The 27,813-nt window shown below is 37.0% G+C and overlaps 2 protein-coding genes across 2 annotated transcripts in view; one reads left to right on the top strand and one right to left on the bottom strand.

Moving 5' to 3' along the window:
- The window catches only part of dstyk (dual serine/threonine and tyrosine protein kinase), a 42,040-nt gene extending 35,930 nt beyond the window's left edge, over window positions 1-6,110 (top strand). The window contains exons 11-14 of the mRNA XM_079890219.1: window positions 486-599; window positions 696-810; window positions 2,846-2,980; window positions 4,468-6,110. Coding sequence (XP_079746345.1) covers window positions 486-599; window positions 696-810; window positions 2,846-2,980; window positions 4,468-4,652 — 549 coding nt within the window. The 3' untranslated portion in view covers window positions 4,653-6,110. The remainder of the gene's footprint in view (window positions 1-485; window positions 600-695; window positions 811-2,845; window positions 2,981-4,467) is intronic.
- A 6,279-nt stretch (window positions 6,111-12,389) lies between these two features.
- celsr2 (cadherin, EGF LAG seven-pass G-type receptor 2) overlaps window positions 12,390-27,813 on the bottom strand; it is a gene marked incomplete at its 3' end in the record, with an annotated part of 61,786 nt that continues 46,362 nt past the window's right edge. The window contains exons 15-32 of the mRNA XM_079890960.1: window positions 26,892-27,075; window positions 26,687-26,788; window positions 26,026-26,120; window positions 24,793-25,002; window positions 23,733-23,916; window positions 21,857-22,175; window positions 21,611-21,778; window positions 20,269-20,395; window positions 18,556-18,756; window positions 15,985-16,272; window positions 15,565-15,647; window positions 15,175-15,301; window positions 14,966-15,076; window positions 14,614-14,741; window positions 13,193-13,269; window positions 12,948-13,109; window positions 12,645-12,770; window positions 12,390-12,568 (exon numbers count right to left, since the gene is read on the bottom strand). Of these exons, the coding sequence (XP_079747086.1) occupies window positions 12,390-12,568; window positions 12,645-12,770; window positions 12,948-13,109; window positions 13,193-13,269; window positions 14,614-14,741; window positions 14,966-15,076; window positions 15,175-15,301; window positions 15,565-15,647; window positions 15,985-16,272; window positions 18,556-18,756; window positions 20,269-20,395; window positions 21,611-21,778; window positions 21,857-22,175; window positions 23,733-23,916; window positions 24,793-25,002; window positions 26,026-26,120; window positions 26,687-26,788; window positions 26,892-27,075 (2,871 nt within the window). The remainder of the gene's footprint in view (window positions 12,569-12,644; window positions 12,771-12,947; window positions 13,110-13,192; window positions 13,270-14,613; window positions 14,742-14,965; window positions 15,077-15,174; window positions 15,302-15,564; window positions 15,648-15,984; window positions 16,273-18,555; window positions 18,757-20,268; window positions 20,396-21,610; window positions 21,779-21,856; window positions 22,176-23,732; window positions 23,917-24,792; window positions 25,003-26,025; window positions 26,121-26,686; window positions 26,789-26,891; window positions 27,076-27,813) is intronic.

Here is a 27,813-nt window from a genome sequence, read left to right on the forward strand (position 1 = left end):
TGGTTCTGTCTGTGGTTCTGTCTGTGGTTCTGTCTGTGGTTCTGTCTGTGGTTCTGTCTGTGCTTCTGTCTGTGGTTCTGTCTGTGGTTCTGTCTGTCTGTGCTTCTGTCTGACTGTGGTTCTGTCTCTGTGGTTCTGTCTGTCTGTGGTTCTGTCTGTCTGTGGTTCTGTCTGTCTGTGCTTCTGTCTGTCTGTGGTTCTGTCTGACTGTGGTTCTGTCTGTCTGTGGTTCTGTCTGTGGTTCTGTCTGTCTGTCTGTGGTTCTGACTGTCTGTCTGTCTGTGGTTCTGTCTGTCTGTGCTTCTGTCTGTGGTTCTGTCTGTCTGTGCTTCTGTCTGTGGTTCTGTCTGTGGTTCTGTCTGTGGTTCTGTCTGTGGTTCTGTCTGTCTGTCTGTGGTTCTGTCTGTCTGTCTGTGGTTCTGACTGTCTGTGGTTCTGTCTGTGCTTCTGTCTGTCTGTGGTTCTGACGTGTCTGTCTCTCTCAGGCGGGTCTGGTTATGAAGGAGCGTCTCCAGATTGCTCTGGACGTGGTGGAGGGGATCCGGTTCCTGCACGGTCAGGGTCTCTTGCACCGGGACATCAAGCTGAAGAACGTTCTGGTGAGGAATCGTATCTGACCCGTTTCTGATCCGCATCTGATTCGGTCCGGGTATCTGAGACAAGCTTCATAACGCTGGGATTGTTCTTCTGTGCAGCTGGACAAACAGAACCGGGCCAAGATCACGGACCTGGGCTTCTGTAAACCCGAGGCCATGATGTCCGGAAGCATCGTCGGGACGCCCATCCACATGGCACCAGAACTCTTCACAGGTCCGAAAACACCCGATCTCTGTGTGATTCTTCAGAGTGAATCAGTCAGCGAATCAACCCAAGAATCATCTGTTTAATGTCAGACTGAATCAGTCAGCGAATCAAACCCAAGAGTCATCTGTTTAATGTCAGACTGAATCAGTCAGCGAATCAAACCCAAGAGTCATCTGTTTAATGTCAGACTGAATCAGTCAGCGAATCAAACCCAAGAGTCATCTCTTTATTATTAGACTGAATCAGTCAGTGAATCAAACCCAAGAGTCATATGTTTAATGTCAGACTGAATCAGTCAGTGAATCAAACCCAAGAGTCATATGTTTATTATCAGACTGAATCAGTCAGTGAATCAAACCCAAGAGTCATCTCTTTATTATTAGACTGAATCAGTCAGTGAATCAAACCCAAGAGTCATCTCTTTATTATTAGACTGAATCAGTCAGCGAATCAAACCCAAGAGTCATCTGTTTAATATCAGACTGAATCAGTCAGTGAATCAAACCCAAGAGTCATATGTTTATTATCAGACTGAATCAGTCAGCGAATCAAACCCAAGAGTCATCTCTTTATTATTAGACTGAATCAGTCAGTGAATCAAACCCAAGAGTCATATGTTTATTATCAGACTGAATCAGTCAGCGAATCAAACCCAAGAGTCATCTCTTTATTATTAGACTGAATCAGTCAGCGAATCAAACCCAAGAGTCATCTGTTTAATATCAGACTGAATCAGTCAGTGAATCAAACCCAAGAGTCATCTCTTTATTATCAGACTGAATCAGTCAGCGAATCAAACCCAAGAGTCATCTGTTTAATAACTCACTTCCTCACTGAATCAACTCAAATGACTAAACATCAGTAGTATGTTTAGTTAAACAGGTTATTAGTTAAACATTTAAAAATAGTTAGTCATCAATGTTCGACTATTAGAATTTTAAATAAATTAGCATGTTTAAAAATGAATGATCAGTTGTGCATGATGCAATTTTTTTATTAATAAACAAGTTTATTTTGAAGTATAACGTTTGAATATGTCTAACTGGCAAATCAAACTGAATGAAACGCAAAAGCCCCATCAATTTGAATCTTGGACTGATTCAGTCAAACGGCTCACTGAATCGACTCAAATGACTCAAACATGCACTGAATCGACTCAAATGACTCAAACATGCACTGAATCGGTTATCATGTTCAAGAACTGTTACTGTGTGATGTGTTTTTGATGAACGAAATGGTAAAAATTATTCATACATTTAGTTAAAATAACTAAAGGAAACTAAAGAAACTATTTCACTATTTTAAAAATTTATTTACATTAATAAATAATATTTTAAGGACAGATGCACAATATATTGATATCTTATCAGTAATCGACTGGTTTTAAAGTTTTTTTTCATTAATTGGCATTAATTTATGTTGTATATTAAATAGTTAATGCTCTTTTCATCTGTTTTATACATTTAGATGAGCTTCTGACACTCACTTAAATCCTTTAATATTTAAAAAAACTTGAATCATTTAATAACGCAGTCAAATATTTTAATAACAGTCTGTAGCAGATCTGACAATGATTACATTGTAATTTTTTGATGCTTTACATTTAATTTTAACATTTAAAATGACTGACTTCAGTGTTTTGTTTTTAATTTATTTTGACAAAATAATGTACGACTTTGATATTAGACCATAAATTTAGTTTTTAAAATATCGGACCATAAAAAAGAAAACGTTTAAAAAAAAAAAAAAAAAACTATTATTTATGGTAATTTTAATATCAGACCATATAAATTATTATTTTTAAAATGATTTGAATTTTGATTTGATTTGAAACTAATTTTTATTGTACTTTTTACTAAGTGATTTACAATGTAGGCTATAATTTTTTTTTTTTTTAATTAATAAAAAAAATATATATACATTTTATACAATACAAATATATATACTTTTAATATTGGACAAGGAAAATGACTGTCAAACTATCAACTTTTTAAATTAAATTTTTTCAATAAATATAAATAGTTCTGTTTGTTTCCGGCAGGAAAGTACGATAACTCCGTGGACGTGTACGCCTTCGGGATTCTCTTCTGGTATCTGTGCACCGGCTCCGTCAAACTCCCAGAAGCCTTCGAGAAATGCTCCAGTAAAGACCAGCTGTGGACCAACGTCAAGAAAGGTCAGAGTGCTGTTTCTCCTCCTGCTGTGAACTCTGGGTAAATATCGGCACATGCTGATTGGCTCACGAGTCTCTCTGCGTTTCAGGCTCCCGGCCGGAGCGTTGGCCCCGCCCCTTTTTTTAGTCAGAATTGCAGGATATAAACTCGCAATTGTGAGAAAAAATTTTTAACGTAAGGAAAAAAAATCCAAAATGTTATCAAAAGATAAAAAGTCTTTTTAAAATACTTTTTACATTTAGTCAGATTTGCGAGATATAAACTTGCAGTTATGAGTTTCTAACTTGCATTGTGAAATATAAACTCATAAAAGAGAAAAAAGACATAATTGCGAAATATCAAGTTGTAATTACCTTTTTAAAATTTTTTAGTCATAATAGTGAGATATAAACTCAGTCGTGAGAATTATAATTGCAAAATTCGCAATTATAATTTTTAATTAAGAATTGCGAAATATAAACTTGTAATTATGTGAATTTTTCTCACAATTTTAACTTTTTTCTTTTTTTCTCACAATTGCAAGTTTGTATTTCACAATTCTTAATTAAACATTTGTAACAAAGATTTAAAACGTAATTGAGAAAAAAAGATAAAAGTCAAAATTATGATACAAATTCGCTATTACGATTTTTAATTAAGAATTGCGAAATATAAACTTGTAATTGTGCGAATTTTTCTCACAATTTTAACTTTTTTCTTTTTTTCTCACAATTGCAAGTTTGTATTTCACAATTCTTAATTAAAAATTTGTCATTAAATAATTAAAACGTAATTGCGAAAAAAAGATAAGTCAAAATTATGATACAAAATTTGCAATTATGATTTTTAATTAAGACTTGCGAAATATTAACTTGCAGTTGCGGAAAAAAAGAAAGTTCAAATTGTGAGAATAATTCGCACGATTACAAGTTTATATTTCGCAATTCTTAATAAAAAAATTGTAATTGCGAAATTATGTATCATAATTTTGACTTTTTTCTTTTTTTCTCACAACTGTAAGTTTGTATTTCTTAATTCTTAATTAAAAATTTGTAATAAAATAATTATAACTTAATTGAGAAAAAAAGATGTCAAAATTGATACAAATTCGCTATTACGATTTTTAATTAAGAATTGCGAAATAAAAACTTGTAATTGTGCGAATTTTTCTCACAATTTGAACTTTTTTCTTTTTTTCTCACAATTGCAAGTTTGTATTTCACAATTTTTAATTAAAAATTTGTCATAAAATAATTAAAACGTAATTGCAAAAAAAAGATAAAAGTCAAAATTATGATAAAAAATTCGCAATTATGATTTTTAATTAAGAATTGCGAAATATTAACTTGCAATTGCAAAAAAAAAAAAAAAAGGTAAAATTGTGAGAAAAATTCGCACAATTACAAGTTTATATTTGGCAATTCTTAATAAAAAATTTGTTTCCTCTTTTTTCCTCAATTACCTTTTAATTCTTAAGTCGGAATTGTGAGATATTTTTCGGTTGTTTCAGGCTCCCGGCCGGAGCGCTTGGCCTCGTTCGATGAGGAGTGCTGGCAGCTGATGGAGGCCTGTTGGAACGGAGACCCTTCCCAGAGGCCTTTGCTGGGGATCGTTCAGCCCAGCCTGCAAAGCATCATGGACCGCCTGTGCAACGATTCTGACCAAAAGAGCGGCAACCTCGAGGACTCGAACTGATACGTTTCCCTGAGCGAGACGAGTGTATGAGTGTGCAAAAAAACAGACGAATGTTGTTTCTATGCCTATGAACAAACATGATCACGCGTGTCATATTCATCGTAGATCCTCTAGATCCGGAGAGATTTTACATGTAGTCGAGTTTGCGTTACAGATGAACTGAAGCAGTCATTTTTAGATGTGTTTAAACTGGTTTACATTATTCCTTAGATGACATTTTTTAATAAAATGATTTGACCAATTCACTGCTGCACTGGATTGATTTACTGTGTGTGTGTGTGTGTGTTAAAGCGATCGTTATACAGTCTGAAATGTGTGTTAAATGTTATAAAACACAATCAAAACATCAGTATAGGCTCATATTTGTGTGAATTATTGGCTAGTTTATATGATTTGTTCATTTGAGGTGTCTGAAAATATTTCCCATAATAAGTCAGTCTGAGGCGAGATATGAGACTTTTCCAAAACTATTTGACAGTAACTTGTGTTGTTTTAACGTTTATGTAAATAACAACAGTACAAACACTGAGATGTAGGAGGCTGAGTTCAGCTTCTTATTCGCAGGTCCGTTCCAGCAATGCAATGGCGATTCTAACTGAATTGTCACCTCTGTCAAATTCATGTGTCCATAACTTCATAATGCTACTGTAAACATGTCTGCTAATCAGAAGGGTGCCAGTCATGCACACTGGGTATGAGACACCAGTGAAACGTTTAACGTACCCTCAAAGGCAGCTGGGATATAGCGCCACCAAATGGGCCAACAATGCAATTTCTCTTGTAACTTTGTCACATTTGTCAAATACATGGGTCCATACCTTCATAATTTTACAGTAAAACTGTCTGGAATTCGGCATGGTGACAGTCATGCACACTGGGTATAAGGCATCAGTTCAACTGTTAACGTACCCTCAAAGGCTGCTGAGATATAGCGCCACCAACTGGGCCAACAATGCAATGGCTCTTCCAAATACTGTCATGTTTGTCAAATTCATGGGTCCACAACTTCACAACGCTACAGTAAAAAATCTCTGTCCCAGTGCAACTTTTAACGCCCCCCAACAGTGTGATGGCTCTTTCAAGTCAATTCAATTTACTTAAAGCATTCATTTGTATAACGATTTTCACAATACGATTTCAAAGCAGCTTAACAGAAATTGCATGTTTCGATGTTACAAAACCATTTAATGAAATGATGTCAGAAAGCAGTTTAAGCCAAATTATTGTGCATTTTAAAGCAATGATAAAATAATATTTCTGTATAATCATCCATGTTTGATGTTCTGGAGTAGGCGTTGGTGTTGGGTCATCTGAAGTCTTCACAAGAGGCCTGATCCAAGCTGGAGCCGGAGCATAACCTCTAGTTACCTCGTGATATTGAAACGTGTTTTTACTCAATTGATTTACTAATTATTGCACATGTAATCCTTTGAATGAATTAAAGAATGATGTGATTATATATTATGTACCTTTATATTTTTACAGTTATTTTCACCATTTTTGCTGAAATATCAGTGTTATTTGCATTTCAAAATAGTTTATTATTCTTTTGAATAGCTCGACTTTTCTGAAGTGAATTTGTTGGGGAGTGCAAAATGTAAAAAACTGTTAAGACTTTTTTTTAATGACAAAATGATTCAGGAAAAGCTTCACTGTAATGAAAATATGTTTTGAATGTTGTAAACATTATTGGTATGGAAGCCCATTTCTGCCACATAGAAAAAAAAATGCTTTTGCAAATTAATTATGACATTCAAAGTCATAATTATGTGATGAAAAGTCAAAATTATGAGCGTAATAATTGACATAAATAGAAATTATGAGTCAGATAAAAAAGATAAAAAGTCGCAAATACTTTTTACATTTTGTCAGATTTGCGAGATTTATGAGTTTCTAACTTGCATTGTGAAATATAAACTCATAAATGAGAAAAAAGACAATTGCGAAATATCAAGTTGTAATTACCTTTTTAAAAAAATTTTGTCATAATAGTGAGATATAAACTCAGTTGTGAGAAAGTCAAAATTATGATACAAAATTCGCAATTATAATTTTTAATTAAGAATTGCGAAATATAATCTTGTAATTGTGTGAATTTTTCTCACAATTTTAACTTTCTTTTTTTCTCACAACTGCACGTTTGTATTTCACAATTCTTAATTAAAAATTTGTCAAAAGAATTAAAACGTAATTGCGAAAAAAAGATAAAAGTCAAAATTATGATACAAAATCGCTATTACGATTTTTAATTAAGAATTGCGAAATATAAACTTTTAATTGTTTGAATTTTTCTCACAATTTTAACTTTTTTTCTTTTTTTCTCACAATTGCAAGTTTGTATTTCACAATTCTTAATTAAAAATTTGTCAAAAGAATTAAAACGTAATTGCGAAAAAAAGATAAAAGTCAAAATTATGATACAAAATTCGCAATTATGATTTTCAATTAAGAATTGCGAAATATTAACTTGCAATTGCGGAAAAAAAGAAAAAGTTAAAATTGTGAGAATAATTCGCACAATTACAAGTTTATATTTCGCAATTCTTAATAAAAAATTTGTAATTGCGAAATAATGTATCATAATTTTGACTTTTTTCTTTTTTTCTCACAACTGTAAGTTTGTATTTCTTAATTCTTAATTAAAAATTTGTAATAAAATAATTAAAACTTAATTGAGATAAAGAGATAGATGATGTTGTACACATTATTGGTATGGAAGCCCATTTCTGCCACATAAGAAAAAAAAAATGCTTTTGTAAATGAATTATGACATTCAAAGTCATAATTATGTGATGAAAAGTCAAAATTATGAGAGTAATAATTTACATAAATAGAAATTAAGTCTAAATTGTCAAAATTGACTTAAAAAGTAATAATTACGACATTAAAAAGAATAATTATGACATTAAAATGTTGAAAACTTCGTCATAATTATAAGATAAAAAGTTTAAATTAACTTTGTCAGAATTGTGACTGTCAGAATTTAAAAAGATCCATTATTACTTAGTATGTCATAATTACAACTTGTTATTATGACTTATGTCATTATTAAGATTTAACAAAGCATATTTTTTCTAGAAATGGGCTTCCATAACTAGTACATTTTACAAGAGAATAATATTTCAGTATTTCTACTTAAAGATTTAATGTTTAATTCATTGTGTTTCTTGCCATCACTTTGTAATTATTTGCGATATTTACTAGAAATTTCAGAGTGACAATTGTTAAATCCTACACCAATGAAAATGGAAATATTAAAAATGTATATATATATATTTTAATTTTTTTTTAAATTATCACATTATCACTGTTTTTTACCAATTCAATGGCTATAAAATAATAATTATTAAAAATACAAAAAATAAACAAAATAATATACTGTAATAACGATTGTACTGTACAAAAAATTTAGTAATAAAATAAATTTTAGTATTGTAATTTTATGAAAATTAAATGAATTAAATAAATAATTACACATTACAGTAACACTAAAACTAGATATGCTGAAGAGAATGCAAGTGTTTCTGGACATGCAAACTCAAAAGTACTAGTTAATATTTAGGAGTTTGACTAAAGTTTGAGTGACAGCTTGAGGAAACAAATGAGACGTTAAATATTAAAAACAGTTTTACTTCAAGTCAGTGTTTTACAAAGTTTCCAGCCGTGTTGAAACTGGTTCCAGTGATGAGACTGAAACAAATACAGTAATAAAGCACAAGCATATGAGTATAAAACATGTCTGTACAGCAAGATTCTGACGCGTTTGTTATCAAAAGTCCAAAAATGACCCGTCTGGAGTTTCGAGCAGCACACAACAGTGGCAGTGGCGTTTGCATTTTTACACAGTCAAAGCGGACATTCTACCACGGAATAAAAAAAATTGGCAATTGTGACTTTTTATCCCACAATTCTGACTTTTTCTTTTTTTGAGATGTGAGAAAAAAGTCTGAATAGTGAGATATAAACTTGCAACTGTAAGACAAAAAGTAAGAATTGCGAGATATAAAGTTGCAATTACCTTTTTATTTTTTAGTCAGAATTGCAAGATGTAAACTCGCAATTGTGAGAAAAATGTAAATTTAAGATATAAACTCAAAAAAAAAAAAAACATTTTATCAAAAGATAAGCCGCATTTACTTTTTAAATTTAGTCAGATTTGCGAGATATAAACTCGTAATTGAGAAAAAAAATATGAATTGCGGAATATAAAGTTGCAATTACCTTTTTAATTTTTTGTGTCATAATTGTGAGAAAAAGTCAAAAGTTGTGAGAAAAAGTCAAAATTATGATAAAAAATTCACAATTACGATTTTTAATTAAGAATTGCGAAATATAAACTTGAAATTGTGATAAAAATTAAACATGAGTTATATTTATAATTATATTTATTATAAATTATATTTATAATAGTTTATAATTATGAGTTTCTAACTCTCAATTGTGAAATATAAACTCGTAATTATGAGAAAAAAGTCAGAATTGTGAAATATAGTTGAAATGACCTTTTTTATCTTTTAGTCATAATTGCGAGATATAAACTCGCAATTGTGAGAAAAATGTAAATGTAAGCTATAAACTCGAAAAAAAAAAAAACATTTTATCAAAAAATAAGCCGCATTTACTTTTTAAATTTAGTCAGATTTGTGAGATATAAACTCGTAATTGAGAAAAAAATATGAATTGCGGAATATAAAGTTGCAATTACCTTTTTAATTTTTTGTGTCATAATTGTGAGAAAAAGTCAAAAGTTGTGAGAAAAAGTCAAAATTATGATACAAAATTCACAATTACGATTTTTAATTAAGAATTGCGAAACATAAACTTGAAATTGTGATAAAAATTAAACTTCTGAGTTATATTTATAATTATATTTATTATAAATTATATTTATAATAGTTTATAATTATGAGTTTCTAACTCTCAATTGTGAAATATAAACTCGTAATTATGAAAAAAAAGTCAGAATTGTGAAATATAGTTGAAATGACCTTTTTTATCTTTTAGTCATAATTGCGAGATATAAACTCGCAATTGTGAGAAAAATGTAAATGTAAGATATAAACTCGAAAAAAAAAAACATTTTATCAAAAGATAAGCCGCAATTACTTTTTAAATTTAGTCAGATTTGCGAGATATAAACTCGTAATTGAGAAAAAAATATGAATTGCGGAATATAAAGTTGCAATTACCTTTTTAATTTTTTGTGTCATAATTGTGAGAAAAAGTCAAAAGTTGTGAGAAAAAGTCAAAATTATGATACAAAATTCACAATTACGATTTTTAATTAAGAATTGCGAAACATAAACTTGAAATTGTGATAAAAATTAAACTTCTGAGTTATATTTATAATTATATTTATTATAAATGATATTTATAATAGTTTATAATTATGAGTTTCTAACTCTCAATTGCGAAATATAAACTCGTAATTATGAGAAAAAAAGTCAGAATTGCGAAATATAGTTGAAATGACCTTTTTTATCTTTTAGTCATAATTGTGAGATATAAACTCACAGTTGTGAGAAAAAGTCAAAATTATGATACAAAATTCACAATTACGATTTTTAATTAAGAATTGCGAAATACAAACTTGAAATTGTGATAAAAATTCACAAAAAGTAAACTTGTATAAACTTATGAGTTATATTTATAATTATTTTATTATAAATTATATATAGTTTATAATTATGAGTATGAGTCTAACTCTCAATTGCGAAATATAAACTCGTAATTATGAGAAAAAAGTCCGAATTGCGAAATATAGTTGAAATATATTTTTATCTTTTAGTCATAATTGCAAGATATAAACTCGCAGTTGTGAGAAAAAAAAATTAAATCATGAGATACAAAATTCACAATTACGTTTTTCAATTTTTTTTATTCCGTGGCGGAAACGAGCTTCCATACGGACGGGTAAGACGAATCTACAGCGCGTGTTCAGTGTGTGACGTGTTAGAGATCTGTACAACACTGCGACAAATGTTTAAATTCACATTTCAGACCATTGCTAATCTATAAAATACAAAGGTTTTCATTCAAAAGGTTTTAAACGTGAGTCTTTTTAAAAGTTTGTATAAAAGTGTCCCCAAAATGTACAAAAAGAGCGAGTATCAAAAGTGTGTTTCTCCTCCAGTGGGACGAAGTCAAGGCTCTGCTGGTGGAGAAGGCTTCAGTTCAAGGCTGGAGTTCCCATCATCCTTCACTCTTCGCTCAGTCCTTTAGCGCGATGTAGGAGATTCCCTGATATTTTCACTCATTTACAAAAAGTCAGTGTTGTTTCGATGCGGCGAGAGGACGAAAGAAATAAAAAGTGCTTCACTTCAAGTCTGTAAACAAAACTGTAAAAGCGCCGACTCCCTTCAGCGTTTGGCATGGAGAATCAGATCGGCTGTCGCGTGAAACGTGGGACAAATCAAACTGGGACAGACACAGGAAGATTGTTCCTCGCCTCTTCGTTCCCTCGTCGCTCGTTAGCATCTGCAGAGAAACACATGGCGGTCACGCATGGTCAGCAGAAAAAAGAACGTTAAAATTCAAAATGTAACTATATACTATGACAAATATATATTTCATTCTCTCATTTTAGTAAATCGTGGCCACGTTCAACTAATTCGTTCCTTCGTAAAATATGCTGACGCGAGTCGCGGGAACGAATTATTCGTTTGCATACGTTTTTCTCCATAAAATCAAATCAACTGCGTGATTTTTTTAAATTTAGTCGCAAAGTTTAACTACATTATCGTCCAGCTTTTTAAATAAAGTTCGATATACAGTATATTCAACTTTATTCGCATACAAGCGATATATGCTATATAGCTAATCTCAACTGTGCCGCTAGCGGGACGCTTGCCGCTCTTTTTTGATTGGCTTTTTTTTATATCACATATTTTAATAATCATCATAAATTAAGTATCAAAATTCATCCCGTGTAAACTGTTTTGAAATTGGACGTTGTGTTACCATGGAAACGGTACTTTAGCAGTCTCCTCCCCTAGTGGGCGGAGTTCATATTACAGAAGTTATTTTAACTACTTTATAATCGAAACCTTTTCCAATCTTGATAAAACACACATCGACAGAAAGGTCACAAGGTTTCATATTTTGTGATAGAAGTAATATTTGGAAAGAAATGTATTCATTTGTTAATTTGAGAATGCATCAAAACTAAATTCAATGCGATGTAGGTGAACCCCGGTGGATAGTTTTGGTACAGCGCCTAAATAAAATTTATAGCAAAAATTATTTTGTAAAATATATATTTTATATAAAATAATGCCTAGTTTAGTACAGTACATTTGATTTACAGTAAATTTAAACTTCCATAAGTTTAAGAGCAAACTCAGGCTCTATATTCCAAAGCATTCTTGATTTACAACCTTTTAAGTTTGGATTCGCATTTTCATATTCTCAAAAAGAGAGGTGACAGTTTAGGGGTTAATTTAAAGTCGTAAAATTTAACTATATTACCCTCCAGCTTTTTATATAAAGTTTGATATACAGTATATGGATATGCTATATAGCAAATCTCAAATGTGATTTTTTTTATTTAGTCGCAAAATTTAACTATATTATCTAATAGCTCTTCATATAAAGTTGATCATTTATATTATGATATTTATAAGTCCAACTTTTTTCGCATCTATACAGTAAACTCACGTAAAGCGCTATATACTATATAGCAAATCTCAACTGCTAGATTTATATTGTTTATATCGTCGCAAACTGTAAAGCTATCACTCACTCGGATTCGGACGAGTCGTTGTCGAGTGTTTTCATTGGTCCGCTCGGATGATCCCGCCTGGCCCCGCCCCCTCGACCCTCGCGCGAGGAGGCGGAGTCTCCCGACAGCTGGTTGTGTATGCGGTTGATGGCGTTCCTCTCGGCGATGGGCGACAGCTGCTTCTTCTTCAGGATTCCTGCGAGTCACGGTCACACGTTACAATGCGCAATCGTCACTGGATCGGGACTAAAGAGAGTTGGGCTCATTCAGACCTTTGTGTGGCGGCGCGCTGGTGTTCGGTACACTGGGCAGCAGCAGAAGCAGGTTTTCCGTCCCAGCATCCTCTGGTTTGGGAAGAGTCTCCGCCTCCACCGCTCCTGTCTCCGCCTCCCACACATCTGACGGACAGAAGCTACGTCAGACTATACGGTACACTCGCGGAAAGCGATATATTATATAGCAAATCTCTACTGTGAGTTTTTATTTAGACACAAAATTTCACTATGTTATCATCCAGCTTTATTCAGACACATGCTAACAGAAGCCACGAATGGCGTGAACCGCGTCGGTCGTACCATGAGGTTTGATGGTGCCGCTGGTGGCCAGATTTTCCCAGCATTCCTCCTGCAGGAACTCGCCCTCGTCTTCCTCGCTGTCGGACGAGTGTGTGGACGCGTACGAGCCGCTCTGATCGTCCTCCAGCTCCGAGAGATCGCTGTCAGAGTCGGAGTCGTGATCTACACACACACACACACACACAGTGAGCGGACTGTGAGAAGTACACATGTGTGTGTGTGTGTGTGTATGTGTGTGTGTTTACCGTCCATCTGCTGTTTGTCCTGGAACAGTGTGTTGTGTTCACTCAGACTCATGCGGCTGCTGTTCACATCGTCTCCACTGAAACAAAACAACAGTTTTTAATGAGTCATTTGTTTCTTGCTTTCCTCAAATATCTAAAAATATGATCAGTTATTATAAATGTATTCGAGAAGCAACATTGCTTTAAAGAGCTCGAGAATTTAAAGCACAGACGACAAAACTGCAGCGCTTATAATACACAGAATGGTACTGTGCGTTAGTGTGATCGCTAATACATTATCGTTATCGTTGTAGTTATCGTTTTCGTTTTAGTTATCATTATAGTTATCGTTGTTGTTATCTTTATAGTTATAGTTATGGTTATAGTTATCGTTATCTTTATAGTTATCGTTGTAGTTATCATTATAGTTATCGTTATAGATATCGTTATAGTTATCATTATCGTTATCATTATAGTTATCGTTGTAGTTATCTTTATAGTTATCGTTGTAGTTATCATTATAGTTATCGTTGTAGTTATCTTTATAGTTATCGTTATAGTTATAGTTATCTTTATAGTTATTGTTATAGTTATAGTTATAGATATCGATATTATCGTGATAGTTACCTTTATAGTTATCGTTATCATTATAGTTATCGTTATAGTTATCGTTGTAGTTATTTGATTAGTTATCATTATAGTTATCGTTATAGTTATCGTTGTAGTTATTTGATTAGTTATCATTATAGTCATAGTCATAGTTACCTTTATAGTTATCGTTATAGTTATCATTATAGTTATCGTTGTAGTTATCGTTATCATTATAGTTATCGTTGTAGTTATCATTATAGTTATCGTTGTAGTTATCTTTATAGTTATCGTTATAGTTATAGTTATAGTTATAGTTATAGATATTGATGTTATCGTTATAGTTACCTTTATAGTAATCGTTGTAGTCATCGTTATATTTATCGTTATAGTTAACATTATAGTTATCTTTATAGTTATTGTTATAGTTATAGTTATAGATATCGATATTATCGTTATAGTTACCTTTATAGTTATCGTTATAGTTATCGTTATCATTATAGTTATCGTTATAGTTATCGTTGTAGTTATTTGTTTAGTTATCGAGTCATAGTCATAGTTACCTTTATAGTTATCGTTATAGTTATAGTTATCATTATAGTTATCGTTGTAGTTATCGTTGTAGTTATCGTTATAGTTATCGTTATAATTATTGTTATAGTTAACATATATAGTTTTATGTATGTGTGTGATTGTGTGTGTGATTGTGTGTGTGTGTGTGTGTGTGTGTGTGTGTGTGTGTGTGAGCATGTGTGTGTGAGAGTGTGTGTGTGTGTGTGTGTGTGTGTGTGTGTGTGTGTGTGTGTGTGAGAGTGTGTGTGTGTGTGAGCATGTGTGTGTGAGCATGTGTGTACCGGAGGCTGAAGGGCATGTAGTTCTGGTTAGTTTTGCTGCTCTGGGTTCCGTTCAGAGACACACTGGACTCGGCGAACGGCAGGTGATACAGACGCCCGTCCGCATAATTACTGTTACAGACGAACGCCTGACAGACACAAACACAAACAATAACTACAATAATAATAGGCATGATATAGGTCTAAAAATATAAAAACTTTTTTAGCATTGGAAGCTAAATATAGCAGTGCTATTTATACACTATTATATTATTTATTTTAATATATGATTGTTTGTATTTTCAGACTGATTTGGAGCATAAAGAGGTTTTCAGTAGTGTGTGTTCTGCAGTGTTATGGTCAGGTGACTCACGGATGGTTTGGATTTGATCATGTGATCGGGCCGCTTCTTCCCGCAGCAGTAGCGCATGGCGTCTCTGGCTTCTTTATTAAACACCACGCGGAAGAAGAATATAAACGGGCCCTGAAAACACAAACACACGTGTGACTGCATCAGAACAGAAGGGTAGGGTGTTGCTAGGGCGTTACTAAGCAGATCGAGGTCTGATGACATCACTGTACCTGAACGCAGCTGAATCCTGCGAACAGATAGTGGAACAGAATCATGTCACTGTTGACCGACAGCAGGGCCAGAAGACACGTCACCGTCACCAGGAACAACACGGCACACGCCGTCCGCAGACCCGCTCTGCACACACACACACGCACACACACACACAGGTTTGTTTTGCTATACTTGTGAGGACATTCCATAGGCATAATGCTTTTTATACTGAATATTCTGTCCTCTTACACTAACCCGACCCCTAAACCTACCCATCTCACACACACACACACACACACACACACACACACACACACACACACACACACACACTAACCCGACCCCTGACCCTACCCATCACACACACACACACACACACTTCAGGATTGAGTGTGAAGGAGACTCACGCCGGCGCGGATCTCTTCTCGCAGTTCTTCTGTCCGAGCGAACACAACGCTCTCGACGCCATGATGTACAGGAACACGTTCATCTGAGGGAGAAGCACACACACTTTCACACACACTGTTGTAGCCGTTTGTCTATTAATAAGTGTTGTATTGGAGTTTATTTATTATAAGTTACGTATTTGTTTATTATTATTATTATATATTTAGTATGTGCATATTTATATTTATGTACTTATTTAGTTAACTATCATGATGATCAGTATTTGTGCTAAATCTGCACAGATTTGTCTTACACGAACTTCCCCAGCAAAGTGAGTAAACATAATAAGTAACACGCCTAATTGGCTCGTGATTTGACAGTGTTTCCCGCCACAGTTGATTTTTACCCGCATTTGGCGGATGTTCATTTCAAACACTCACGGACACGACGAACGCGACGGGTCCCGCAAAGCTCCAGATGAGTGTGTCGTAGAGCGAGAGCCAGCAGAAGTCGGGGTTCCCGTACCCCTCGGGGTCGAGCCCGACCGCGAGCCCCGTGATGAAGGCCGGGACGCCCCAGCCGATCAGGTAGTAGAAGCGCATGGGGCCGAAGTTGATGTCGCGCAGCTCGTTCCTCATGCGGTGCACGTGCAGGGCCTCCAGGAACAGCCAGGAGAACACACACATCCAGGAGAAGTGCAGCAGGATGGCCATCACTGTACAGAGGAACTGAGGGAGACGAGCTGTGTTACGCACGGGTACACACACACACACACACACACACACACGCACGCACATTCACTCACTCAAATACTCACTCACTCACTCACTCAAATACTCACTCAAATACTCTCTCACTCACTCACTCAAATACTCACTCACATACTCACTCAAATACTCACTCACATACTCAAATACTCACTCACTCACATACTCAAATACTCACTCAAATACTCACTCAAATACTCACTCAAATACTCACTCAAATACTCACTCAAATACTCACTCACATACTCAAATACTCACTCAAATACTCACTCATTCACTCACTCACTCAAATACTCACTCAAATACTCACTCAAATACTCACTCACTCACTCACTCAAATACTCACTCACTCACTCAAATACTCACTCACATGCTCACTCACTCAAATACTCACTCACATACTCACTCACTCACTCAAATACTCACTCACTCACATACTCACTCAAATACTCACTCACTCACTCACTCACTCACACACTCACTCACTCAAATACTCACTCACATACTCACTTACTTACTCACTCACTCAAATACTCACTCACTCACATACCCACTCACTCAAATACTCACTCACATACTCACTCACATACTCACTCACATACTCACTCACATACTCACTCACATACTCACTCACATACTCACTCACATACTCACTCACATACTCACTCACATACTCACTCACATACTCACTCACATACTCACTCACTCACTCAAATACTCACTCACATACTCACTCACTCACTCACTCAAATACTCACTCACATACTCACTCACTCAAATACTCACTCACATACTCACTCACTCACTCAAATACTCACTCACTCACATACTCACTCACTCAAATACTCACTCACATACTCACTCACTCAAATACTCACTCACATACTCACTCACTCACTCAAATACTCACTCACATACTCACTCACTCACTCAAATACTCACTCACATACTCACTCACTCAAATACTCACTCACATACTCACTCACTCAAATACTCATTCAAATACTCACTCAATTACTCACTCACTCAAATACTCACTCACATACTCACTCACTCAAATACTCACTCACATACTCACTCACTCACTCAAATACTCACTCACATACTCACTCACTCACTCAAATACTCACTCACATACTCACTCACTCAAATACTCACTCACATACTCACTCACTCAAATACTCATTCAAATACTCACTCAATTACTCACTCAATTACTCACTCACTCAAATACTGACTCACATACTCACTCACTCAAATACTCACTCACATACTCACTCACTCAAATACTCACTCAAATACTCACATACTCACTCACTCAAATACTCACTCACATACTCACTCACTCACTCAAATACTCACTCAAATACTCACTCACTCACTCACTCAAATTCTCACTCAAATACTCACTCACATACTCACTCACATACTCACTCACTCACTCAAATACTCACTCACATACTCACTCACTCAAATAGTCACTCACATACTCACTCACATACTCACATACTCACTCACTCACTCACTCACACTCTCCCACATACACACACACACACACACTCTCAAACACACACACACACACACACTCACACTCACTCACACACACTCACTCACACTCTACCACACTCACTCACATACTCACTCAAATACTCCCTCACATACTCTCACATACTCACATACTCACTCACTCACTCAAACACACACCCACTCACACTCTCCCACATACTCACACACACACACACACACACTCACTCACACTCTCCCACATACACACACACACACACTCAAACACACACACACACACTCACTCACTCAAACACACACCCACTCACACTCTCCCACATACTCACACACACACACACACTCACTCACTCACTCACTCACTCACTCACACTCTCCCACATACACACACACACACACACACTCACTCACACACACTCACTCACACTCTCCCACATACTCACTCACTCACTCACTCACTCACTAAAAAACTCTCACTCACACACCCACTCACACTCTCCCACATACTCACACACACACACACACACACACACACACACACACACACACACTCACACACTCACTCACTCACTCACTCACTCTCAAACACACACACACACACACACACATACACACACACACACACACACACACTCACTCACTCACTCACTCACACTCACTCACTCACTCACTCACTCACTCTCAAACACACACACACTCACACACACGGGAGGTGTGTGTTACCGGGTTATCGGCCTGATTGATGCCCAGGATGAAGATGAGGTGTGCGATGAGGAGCGCGAATGCCCCGTTGTTGACGATGCTGGTCTTGTTGCTGCTAGCGGCCCGCAGGCAGGAGAGGAAGACAATGGTGAGGAAGAGGAAGCCCAGCGTCACGCCCACCGAACTCCACGTGATCAGCTTCACCGGCAGGATCTCTCCGTTCTGAAGCACACACACATGTTTGATCAGCTCATCATTTGGTTTGCTCTGCCCAGATAGCAACATAGTGTCGGCCCAGATCAGGTGCGTGTGGATTCCAGATGTTCCAGATGTTCTAGATGTACCAGATATACCAGATGTGGGCCGAATCTGGGCTGACACTATAGGGGCTTTCGCTAGGAACTAGGCACCAGGGTGGTTCCCCAAGAACTAATGGTTCACATAGGAATGTTTTCCTGGTTGCGTTCGCAGCGCCAGTAGGAACTCTGAAGTGACGTAAGACAAGCTTGTTGTTGCGAATTTTATTTTGACGGCGCTGAGAACGACTGAACACACAGCGCTCACATTCCTGCACTTCATTAGTTTACGATCTGTCTAACAGTCCTGTCTAATACGTTATTAGATAGAACTGTTATACATATAAAGTAGACAGTAATGAAGAGTTATTAGCGTATGCCGTGTGTTTGATGTCCAGTGTTGCTGAGCAGAAATACATAATCATGATTCTCTTGATCTCCTCAAAGTTGCGTTGGACTTTCTCCTCAGCGTAAAGATTAAGAGCTTCATCTATCACTGTTTTCCGTGTTCGTAGAGTTAGTTAGTGGAGGAAATATATAGGCTATAATCTGTGTTTACACAGCTTTCTTTTTAAAATGGCGGGTTCTGGTGTTTCGCGTGCGTTCGGCCAATCAGCGAACACTAACGTCACTGTAGTTCCTATAGCGCTGGTTTAGACCGACTCTGAAGTAGGAGTAAATTAGTTCCTCCAAAAGGAGTTCCTAGAGCTAAAATCATTCCTAGTTCCTGCGGTGCGAACACGCCAAAATCCGGGAACTTCCGCCAATAGTTCTAGGAACTATGAGAAGGTTCCTCCGGTGCGAAAGCCCCTAATGTTGCTGTCTGGGTGAACAACTTCACACAACTATCTAGAGTCACAGTCAACGTGTTTATGTCTATTAGAGCTGGGGAATAATGCTCATAATGAATAATGTAAACAGCCCACAGCAAACACCCTTGTAATTCACTTCAACCTTTTCGTACTTTATGAATGATTATTTTAAAGAAGGTTTAAGTGGTGTGTGTAAGGCATTGGAAGCCAGCAGATTACAGATGTTTCTAAAGCATGCAGTGCCATCTGCTGTTAAAAACTAAACTCAGAATCGTTTCGAGAGAGAATCGCGATGCATTCTGAAAAATTGGAATCGATCCAGAATCATTTCTCGATTCATGATGCATCGATATATTGTCCCAGCCCTAATGTCTATCTGCAGCTTTTCTGTCAACCCGCTGTCCGCTCCACACATTTACATACCTTTCCACCAAAAAAGGTGGTTTGGGGCTAAAGAAAACAATGTTTTTTCAGGTTGTCACCAAATAAAGAAACTCAATCTGACCTGAGGATACTTCCAAGTCTGGAAGTAAACAGGAAGTACCTGATTCTGAAAGTCATCTTCATCAAAAACTACACAAGACTTTGTTGTAAGCAGGTTATTATAGTTAGATTGGGTGTGTCACCTCTCGGCGTGAGATGTCCATGAGCACAGCGAAGCTGGTCATGTGGTAACACTGGCAGCTGATGTGTGTGCTGTTCCTGAAGACCACCTCACAACCCTTCGAGGACCAGCCGCCCGGACCGCCCGTACTGCACACACACACACAAACATCTTATATTTACAAACTATATATGAAATGTTTGATAAGAAGTTTTTAGGTGTTCTGAATGACTGACAGGGTGTTCCTATGTGGTTGCTAGGCATATAAAAAAAAAATATATATATACAGTATATACACACACACACACACACACACACATATATGAGTATTTATCATGTAGGTACTCACAATTATGCAAGTACATGAGTATTAATCGTGTAAGTACTCACAACCATATAGTATATGAGTATTAATCGTGCAAGTATTCACAATAGTGCAAGTATGAGTGTTAATCGTGCAAGTATGAGTGTTAATCGTGCAAGTATGAGTGTTAATCGTGCAAGGACTCACAATCATATATTATATGAGTATTAATCATGTAAGTGCTCACAATCATGCAAGTATATGAGTATCAATCGTGCAAGTATTCACAATCATGTAAGTATATGAGTATTAATTGTGAGTACTCACAATCATATAGTATATGAGTATTAATCGTGCAAGTACTCACAATCATATAGTATATGAGTATTAATCGTGTAAGTACTCACAATAGTGCAAGTATGAGTGTTAATCGTGCAAGTATGAGTGTTAATCGTGCAAGGACTCAAAATCATATAGTATATGAGTATTAATCGTGTAAGTATTCACAATAGTGCAATTATGAGTGTTAATCGTGCAAGTATGAGTGTTAATCGTGCAAGTATGAGTGTTAATCGTGCAAGGACTCACAATCATATATTATATGAGTATTAATCATGTAAGTGCTCACAATCATGCAAGTATATGAGTATCAATCGTGCAAGTATTCACAATCATGTAAGTATATGAGTATTAATTGTGAGTACTCACAATCATGTAAGTATATGAGTATTAATTATGTAAGTATATGAGTATTAATTGTGCAAGTACTCACAATAATGCAAATATATGAGCATTAATCGTGCAAGTACTCACAATAATGCAAGTATATGAGCATTAATCATGTAAGCACTCACAATAATGCAAATATATGAGTATTAATCGTGCAAGTACTCACAATAATGCAAGTATAGGACTATTAATCGTGCAAGCACTCACAATCTTGCAAGTATATGAGCATTAATCATGTAAGCACTCACAATAATGCAAATATATGAGTATTAATCGTCCAAGTACTCACAATCATTTAAGTATTTGAGAATTTAATCGTGCAAGTACTCACACTATGGAGTGGTTCCAGAAAACACAGATGGGTTTAGAGCGCTCCTCAGTGGTCACTAGGCGGAACTGCACCGTGATTGGCTTATCCAGATTGTGCTGCAGTAACTCCTCGTTATCATGAACCGTTATACTGACCACAGGAGTGTTGATGACCGGACGCTTGGGAACCCTGAACACACACACACTCACACAGCGTTAGATCAGTGAATCAGTGAGTCTCTCAGTCACTCATCTGGTCCGCTCTCACCTCAGGCTCCTCTTGTCCGTGTCGTATCGCTCTGGTAGCAGTGCCGCTAGGCTGTGGAAGATGATCACGCTAGCGATGGCGTCCTGCTCGCGCTCCTCTGGGTGCCGTCTCTTCCGATTGGCCGTGTGGTTCCTGCCGGGCTCTGTGATTGGCTCGCTGTGGTGCCGGTGACCTTTGCCCTCGGGGGCGGGGATGAAGACGGAGTCGGGGAGAGTGACGGCCGTCTCCAGGTCGAGTGGGCGAGGCCCGCGCAGAGACTGATACCGCGGAAGTTTGGCTCCCGCGAAATTCATCTTCTCCAAACGATCGATTGAGATGACTGGAATTACACACGCACGAGTCCTTATACAATACCAAAACACTAAAACTTAGGGCTGCCCCCTAATAGTCTACTAACCATAAGTCGACTAGTAGAGGTTTGGTCAACTAAGATTTTATTAGTCGGTTAGTCGCAGAAAAAAACCCTCAATCACACAGTCTCTGACGGACAAATCGTTAACGGCAGGAAATCCAAACATTTGCCTATCATTTATCCACCTCAAATATGGCTAATATCACTTTAAACTAGGGCTGTCAAAAGATTAATCGCGATTAATCGCATCCAAAATAAAAGTTTGTGTTTACATAATATATGTGTGTGTACTGTGTATAATTATTTTGTATATATAAATACACACACATGCATGTATATATTTAAGAAATATTTGCATACATATACTGTATATATATTTATATAGTTTATATTATATATGAATATAATTTTGTTTATATATAAATAACCCATTTTTCTTAAATATATACATGCATGTGTGTGTATTTATATATACAAATTTAATTATACACAGTACACACACATATATTATTAAAAACAAACTTTTATTTTGGATGCGATTAATCGCGATTAATCTTTTGACAGCCCTACTTTAAACATGTAAGAAGTAGCAACTTTAAAAGTCTGTTTGCTCTAATGCTAACCTAGACAAATGCGCACTATTATTAGGCACATATTCAAGTGTTAGTGTGGAGAGCCGCTTACTGCATGATACACACATCACTGAATTTAATTTAAAATACTCCCTCATTTTTGGTTATACAGATAAGAGTAATGCAAACTGGAAAGGATCTACTTTTATTTCTTTAAACTCACAATAACAACAAATGTTGTGCTTTTGTAAAATAATGGTGCTTTCTGCCGTCTCGGTCTCAGAGAACTTGAGCACATCACATGAACCGAAACTCAGCGTATACTCGCCTCACAGACATGAGAAATATATCTACAGAAAGCTTGAAATGTCTACATTTCTACAAACAGATTCCAATAGAAAATAAATATTCTCAGATTATGTAATCCGTATGAAACTGCAGAGATGACGAGTCAGCATTGTGAGTTAATCTCTGCAGCCGAAAACAAAGAAAACATTACCAATAAATTATTAAAATGTTTAGACCGTCTTTTCCTGTTTTTTTTTTCATGACACATTCATAATCATTACATTTGCCGGTGTGCCGTGACAAGCTTTATGTGTGCATGTGAGCGCTGATTAGGCTCTGTATTTTATTTAGAGTTAAAGGCACATTATTATGATTTATGTCTAATTAATATAAACGCGCGATTAGTCGACTAATGGAATAAATGAACGACTACTAGTCGACTAGAACAGTTTTTAGTTGAGGGCAGCCCTACTAAAACTATATCACATAAGACACCACTAATGCCTGATTTCACTGAAATGTTGTGTTGTGATGGATCACACATCTATAACTGACTGAAAGAGTCAGTGGGCGTGGCCTGTGATTCTTCAGCCAATCAGAAACACTGATTTTGCACGTCTATGTTTGCTGACGGGAGGAAGTGTGTGTGCACGCGTGTTCTGACCGATGTTGGGCGTGACGATGGTGAAGGGGCTCAGGTAGGTCTTCCTCATGTTCTGGGCGAGTGTGTTGGTGTACTCCTCGAACTGCTGGAGCAGTGACGCCGTGCCACCCTCCGTCTGCTGGATGAGCTCCCAGTGCCCGCGTGTGCCCGTCGATAGGATGGCACTGCCCACCTGCATCAGGTGCTAATCAGAGACAGAGAACAGGCATGGTGAAGAGAGTCGAGTCAAGCTAGTGCTGGGCGGTATGACCAAAAATTTATATCACAGTATTTTTCAAAATTATGCCGGTTTCACGGTAAATGACGGTATTTATTTATTTTTTCAAGCATGACTGGAGAGGAAATACTGCAGTAGATTGACTTTATTTTACTGTCATGAGTGAGTATTGTAGGAATATTCCACACTAGTATTTAATACAGGTTTGCAGTGCTTATAAAGATCCACCAGCAGGAGGCGCTGTAAGACTCAAAAACCTTAAAACTCAACCTAAGAGTGCTATCCAGTGCTAAAGTATTTATTTTATAACATGACGAGAATTTCGGCCTGTGTGCAAGCAGTGTCAGACTCGCTAACACAACATGTTAGCTAAACGCTGATATAAAGCGTACCTCGTTGAACAGCACGTCCTGCGTGGCGCTGAGGTTGAAGCCCTGCTGCTCGGTAGGGTTAGTGTGTGTGTGTGTGTGTGTGTGTATGTGAGAGTGTGTGTGAGTGTGTGTTTGTTGATATAAAGCGTACCTCGTTGAACAGCACGTCCTGCGTGGCGCTGAGGTTGAAGCCCTGCTGCTCGGTAGGGTTAGTGTGTGTGTGTGTGTGTGTGTGAGTGTGTGTGTGTTGATATAAAGCGTACCTCGTTGAACAGCACGTCCTGCGTAGCACTGAGGTTGAAGCCCTGCTGCTCGGTAGGGTTAGTGTGTGTGTGTGTGTGTGTGTGAGAGTGTGTGTGAGTGTGTGTTTGATGATATAAAGCATACCTCGTTGAACAGCACGTCCTGCGTGGCACTGAGGTTGAAGCCCTGCTGCTCGGTAGGGTTAGTGTGTGTGTGTGTGTGTGTGTACCTCGTTGAACAGCACGTCCTGCGTGGCGCTGAGGTTGAAGCCCTGCTGCTCGTTCTCGTGTCGCAGGATCGAGCGCGTCAGCTGATACGCTAGCTTCACGTCGCTGCCGTAGAACTCGCTCGCGTTCCTCGTAGCGTTACGCAGCAGAGCCGCCGTGTGCTGGACGCTAGCGGAGTCCATCAGAGACGCGTTACGTGCCAGACGCTCCGACTGTGGACATGAACACACACACACACGTGAGGATGATGCAGTGTGTGTGTGTGTGTGTGTGTGTGTGTGTGTTCTTGTGATTTATGTGGACAGAAATTTGTATAATGATATGGGTATTACACCGGTATTATCAAGAGCTTGTGTGTGTGTGTGTGTGTGTGTGTGTGTGTGTGTGTGTGTGTGTCTCACCAGTGTCTTGAGTGTACTGAAGCTCAGGGATGTGCAGTTGAAGAGGTTGGGAGAGAGCGTGTGTGTGTGTGTGTGTGTGTGTGTGTCTCACCAGTGTCTTGAGTGTACTGAAGCTCAGGGATGTGCAGTTGAAGAGGTTGGGAGAGAGTGTGTGTGTGTGTGTGTGTGTGTGTGTGTGTGTGTGTGTGTGTGTGTGTGTGTGTGTGTGTGAGTGTGTGTGTGTGTGTGTGAGTGTGTGTGTGTGTGTGTGTCTCACCAGTGTCTTGAGTGTACTGAAGCTCAGGGATGTGCAGTTGAAGAGGTTGGGAGAGAGCGTGTGTGTGTGTGTGTGTGTGTGTGTGTGTGTGAGTGTGTGTGAGTGTGTGTGTGTGTGTGTGTGTGAGTGTGTGTGTGTGTGTGTGTCTCACCAGTGTCTTGAGTGTACTGAAGCTCAGGGATGTGCAGTTGAAGAGGTTGGGAGAGAGTGTGTGTGTGTGTGTGTGTGTGTGCGTGTGTGTGTGCGTGTGTGTGTGTGTGTGTGTGTGTGTGTGTGTGTGTGTGTGTCTCACCAGTGTCTTGAGTGTACTGAAGCTCAGGGATGTGCAGTTGAAGAGGTTGGGAGAGAGTGTGTGTGTGTGTGTGTGTGTGTGCGTGTGTGTGTGCGTGTGTGTGTGTGTGTGTGTGTGTGTGTGTGTGTGTGTGTGTGTCTCACCAGTGTCTTGAGTGTACTGAAGCTCAGGGATGTGCAGTTGAAGAGGTTGGGAGAGAGTGTGTGTGTGTGTGTGTGTGTGTGCGTGTGTGTGTGCGTGTGTGTGTGTGTGTGTGTGTGTGTGTGTGTGTGTGTGTGTGTCTCACCAGTGTCTTGAGTGTACTGAAGCTCAGGGATGTGCAGTTGAAGAGGTTGGGAGAGAGCCAGCCCTTGTGTTCGTCACAGTGTCGGATCGCGGTTCCTGTGCAGAAACAGAAGCACTTCCTGTGTGAACCAGAGCGGCGACCAGCGGCTTCAGAGGCCATTAGGTGGCCCATTATTTCTTAGATTAATCGGATTTTAAAAAAGCCCAATAACTTTTTTTTTTTGACATCACCAACCCTAAAATCTACATAAACCCCGCCCCCTGAACACGATTTATAGATTATAATGACAGAATATGCTAATCAGTAACCCTTCAGAAATGTCCTGTTGCTTCTACATGTTGTCTCTTCTTCTCGAGTCTCTCCATCACTGACTCCGGTTTGAACATAAAAGGCTAAAGGTTTTTGCTAAAATGTTCAGTGCATGTGTGTGTGAGTGCAAGTTGTTGAAGCTCCGCCCCCTGTGCCGGGAGCAGCAGCTCATTTGCATTTAAAGGGACACACACAAAACGGTGTGTTTTTGCTCACTCTCAAAAAGTGACGACTTTAACATGCTATATACAAATCTCTGTGAGGTATTTAGAGCTGAAACTTCACACACACACTCTGAGGACATCAGAGACTTATTTTACAGGACCCTTTAAGTGCTGTTTTTGGTTCTCACCGATGGATCCTTTCGGACACGAGACGGCGGCCGGTAAACCGAACTTGGTCCTTGGCCACCAGATTCCCTGATCGATGGCCTGAGGACAGCTGTCGTAGATCACTGCAACACACACACACACACACACACACACACACACATATGACTGGAGGAATTCTGGGAAGGGTCACTGAAAAAGAGCGTATGATGGGTTTGAGAGTCTGACCTTCGCAGCCGCTGGACGAGACCTCGGCGAACGGGTTATCACAGCGGTCACACTGGCGACCTATGACCCCTGGCTTACACTGACACTGACCCGTGACCCGGTCACACGCGCGGGAGAACGAGCCCACGGCGTAACACTCGCACAACACACACACGTCACCTGACGCGGGCCGGAAGTGATTATCCTGAGGAGATAAAATGTAGTAATATAAAATAAAATTATATATTTTTTAAAATAAATTATAGACTAAATACTCACATATCAAAATAAAATAATATAATAATAATGATAAATTATTGTTTTTATTTTATGTTTAATTTATTAAACAATATGAAATAAAATAATAGAATAGAAATAAATTGTGGTTTATTAAACAATATAAACTGAAAATAACAAAAATAAATTGTATAATTCGTTAAAATTTAAAATAAAATAATATAATACAAAAAATTACATTAAAATTTATCAACCAATATAATAATAGAATAACAAAAATAAACTGTACGAATAATTAAAAAATATAATCAATAAATCATAAATAAAAAATTATAAACTGTAGTCTATTAAACAATCTAAAATGAAAAACATTAAAATAAAATAATATAATACAAAAAATTACGTTCAAATGTATCAACCAATATAAAAATGGAATAACAAAAATAAACTGTACAATGATTAAACAATATAAAAATAATGTAATAAATATACATATTTTAATGTAATATTTTTTAATAAATCTGATAATATTGTATTACATTATTTAAATTTAGATTGTTTAATAAAATACTATACAAATAATGAAGCAATATAAAAAATAAAATAATATAAATAATTAAATTAAAAAAAATAAATTTTTAAAATTAATAATCTAAAATGAATAATATAATATTTGTACGATTTATTAAACAAAACAAAAATTTAA

This window comes from Squalius cephalus (assembly GCF_949319135.1).
Source record: "Squalius cephalus genome assembly, chromosome: 13".
NCBI lineage: Eukaryota > Metazoa > Chordata > Actinopteri > Cypriniformes > Leuciscidae > Squalius > Squalius cephalus.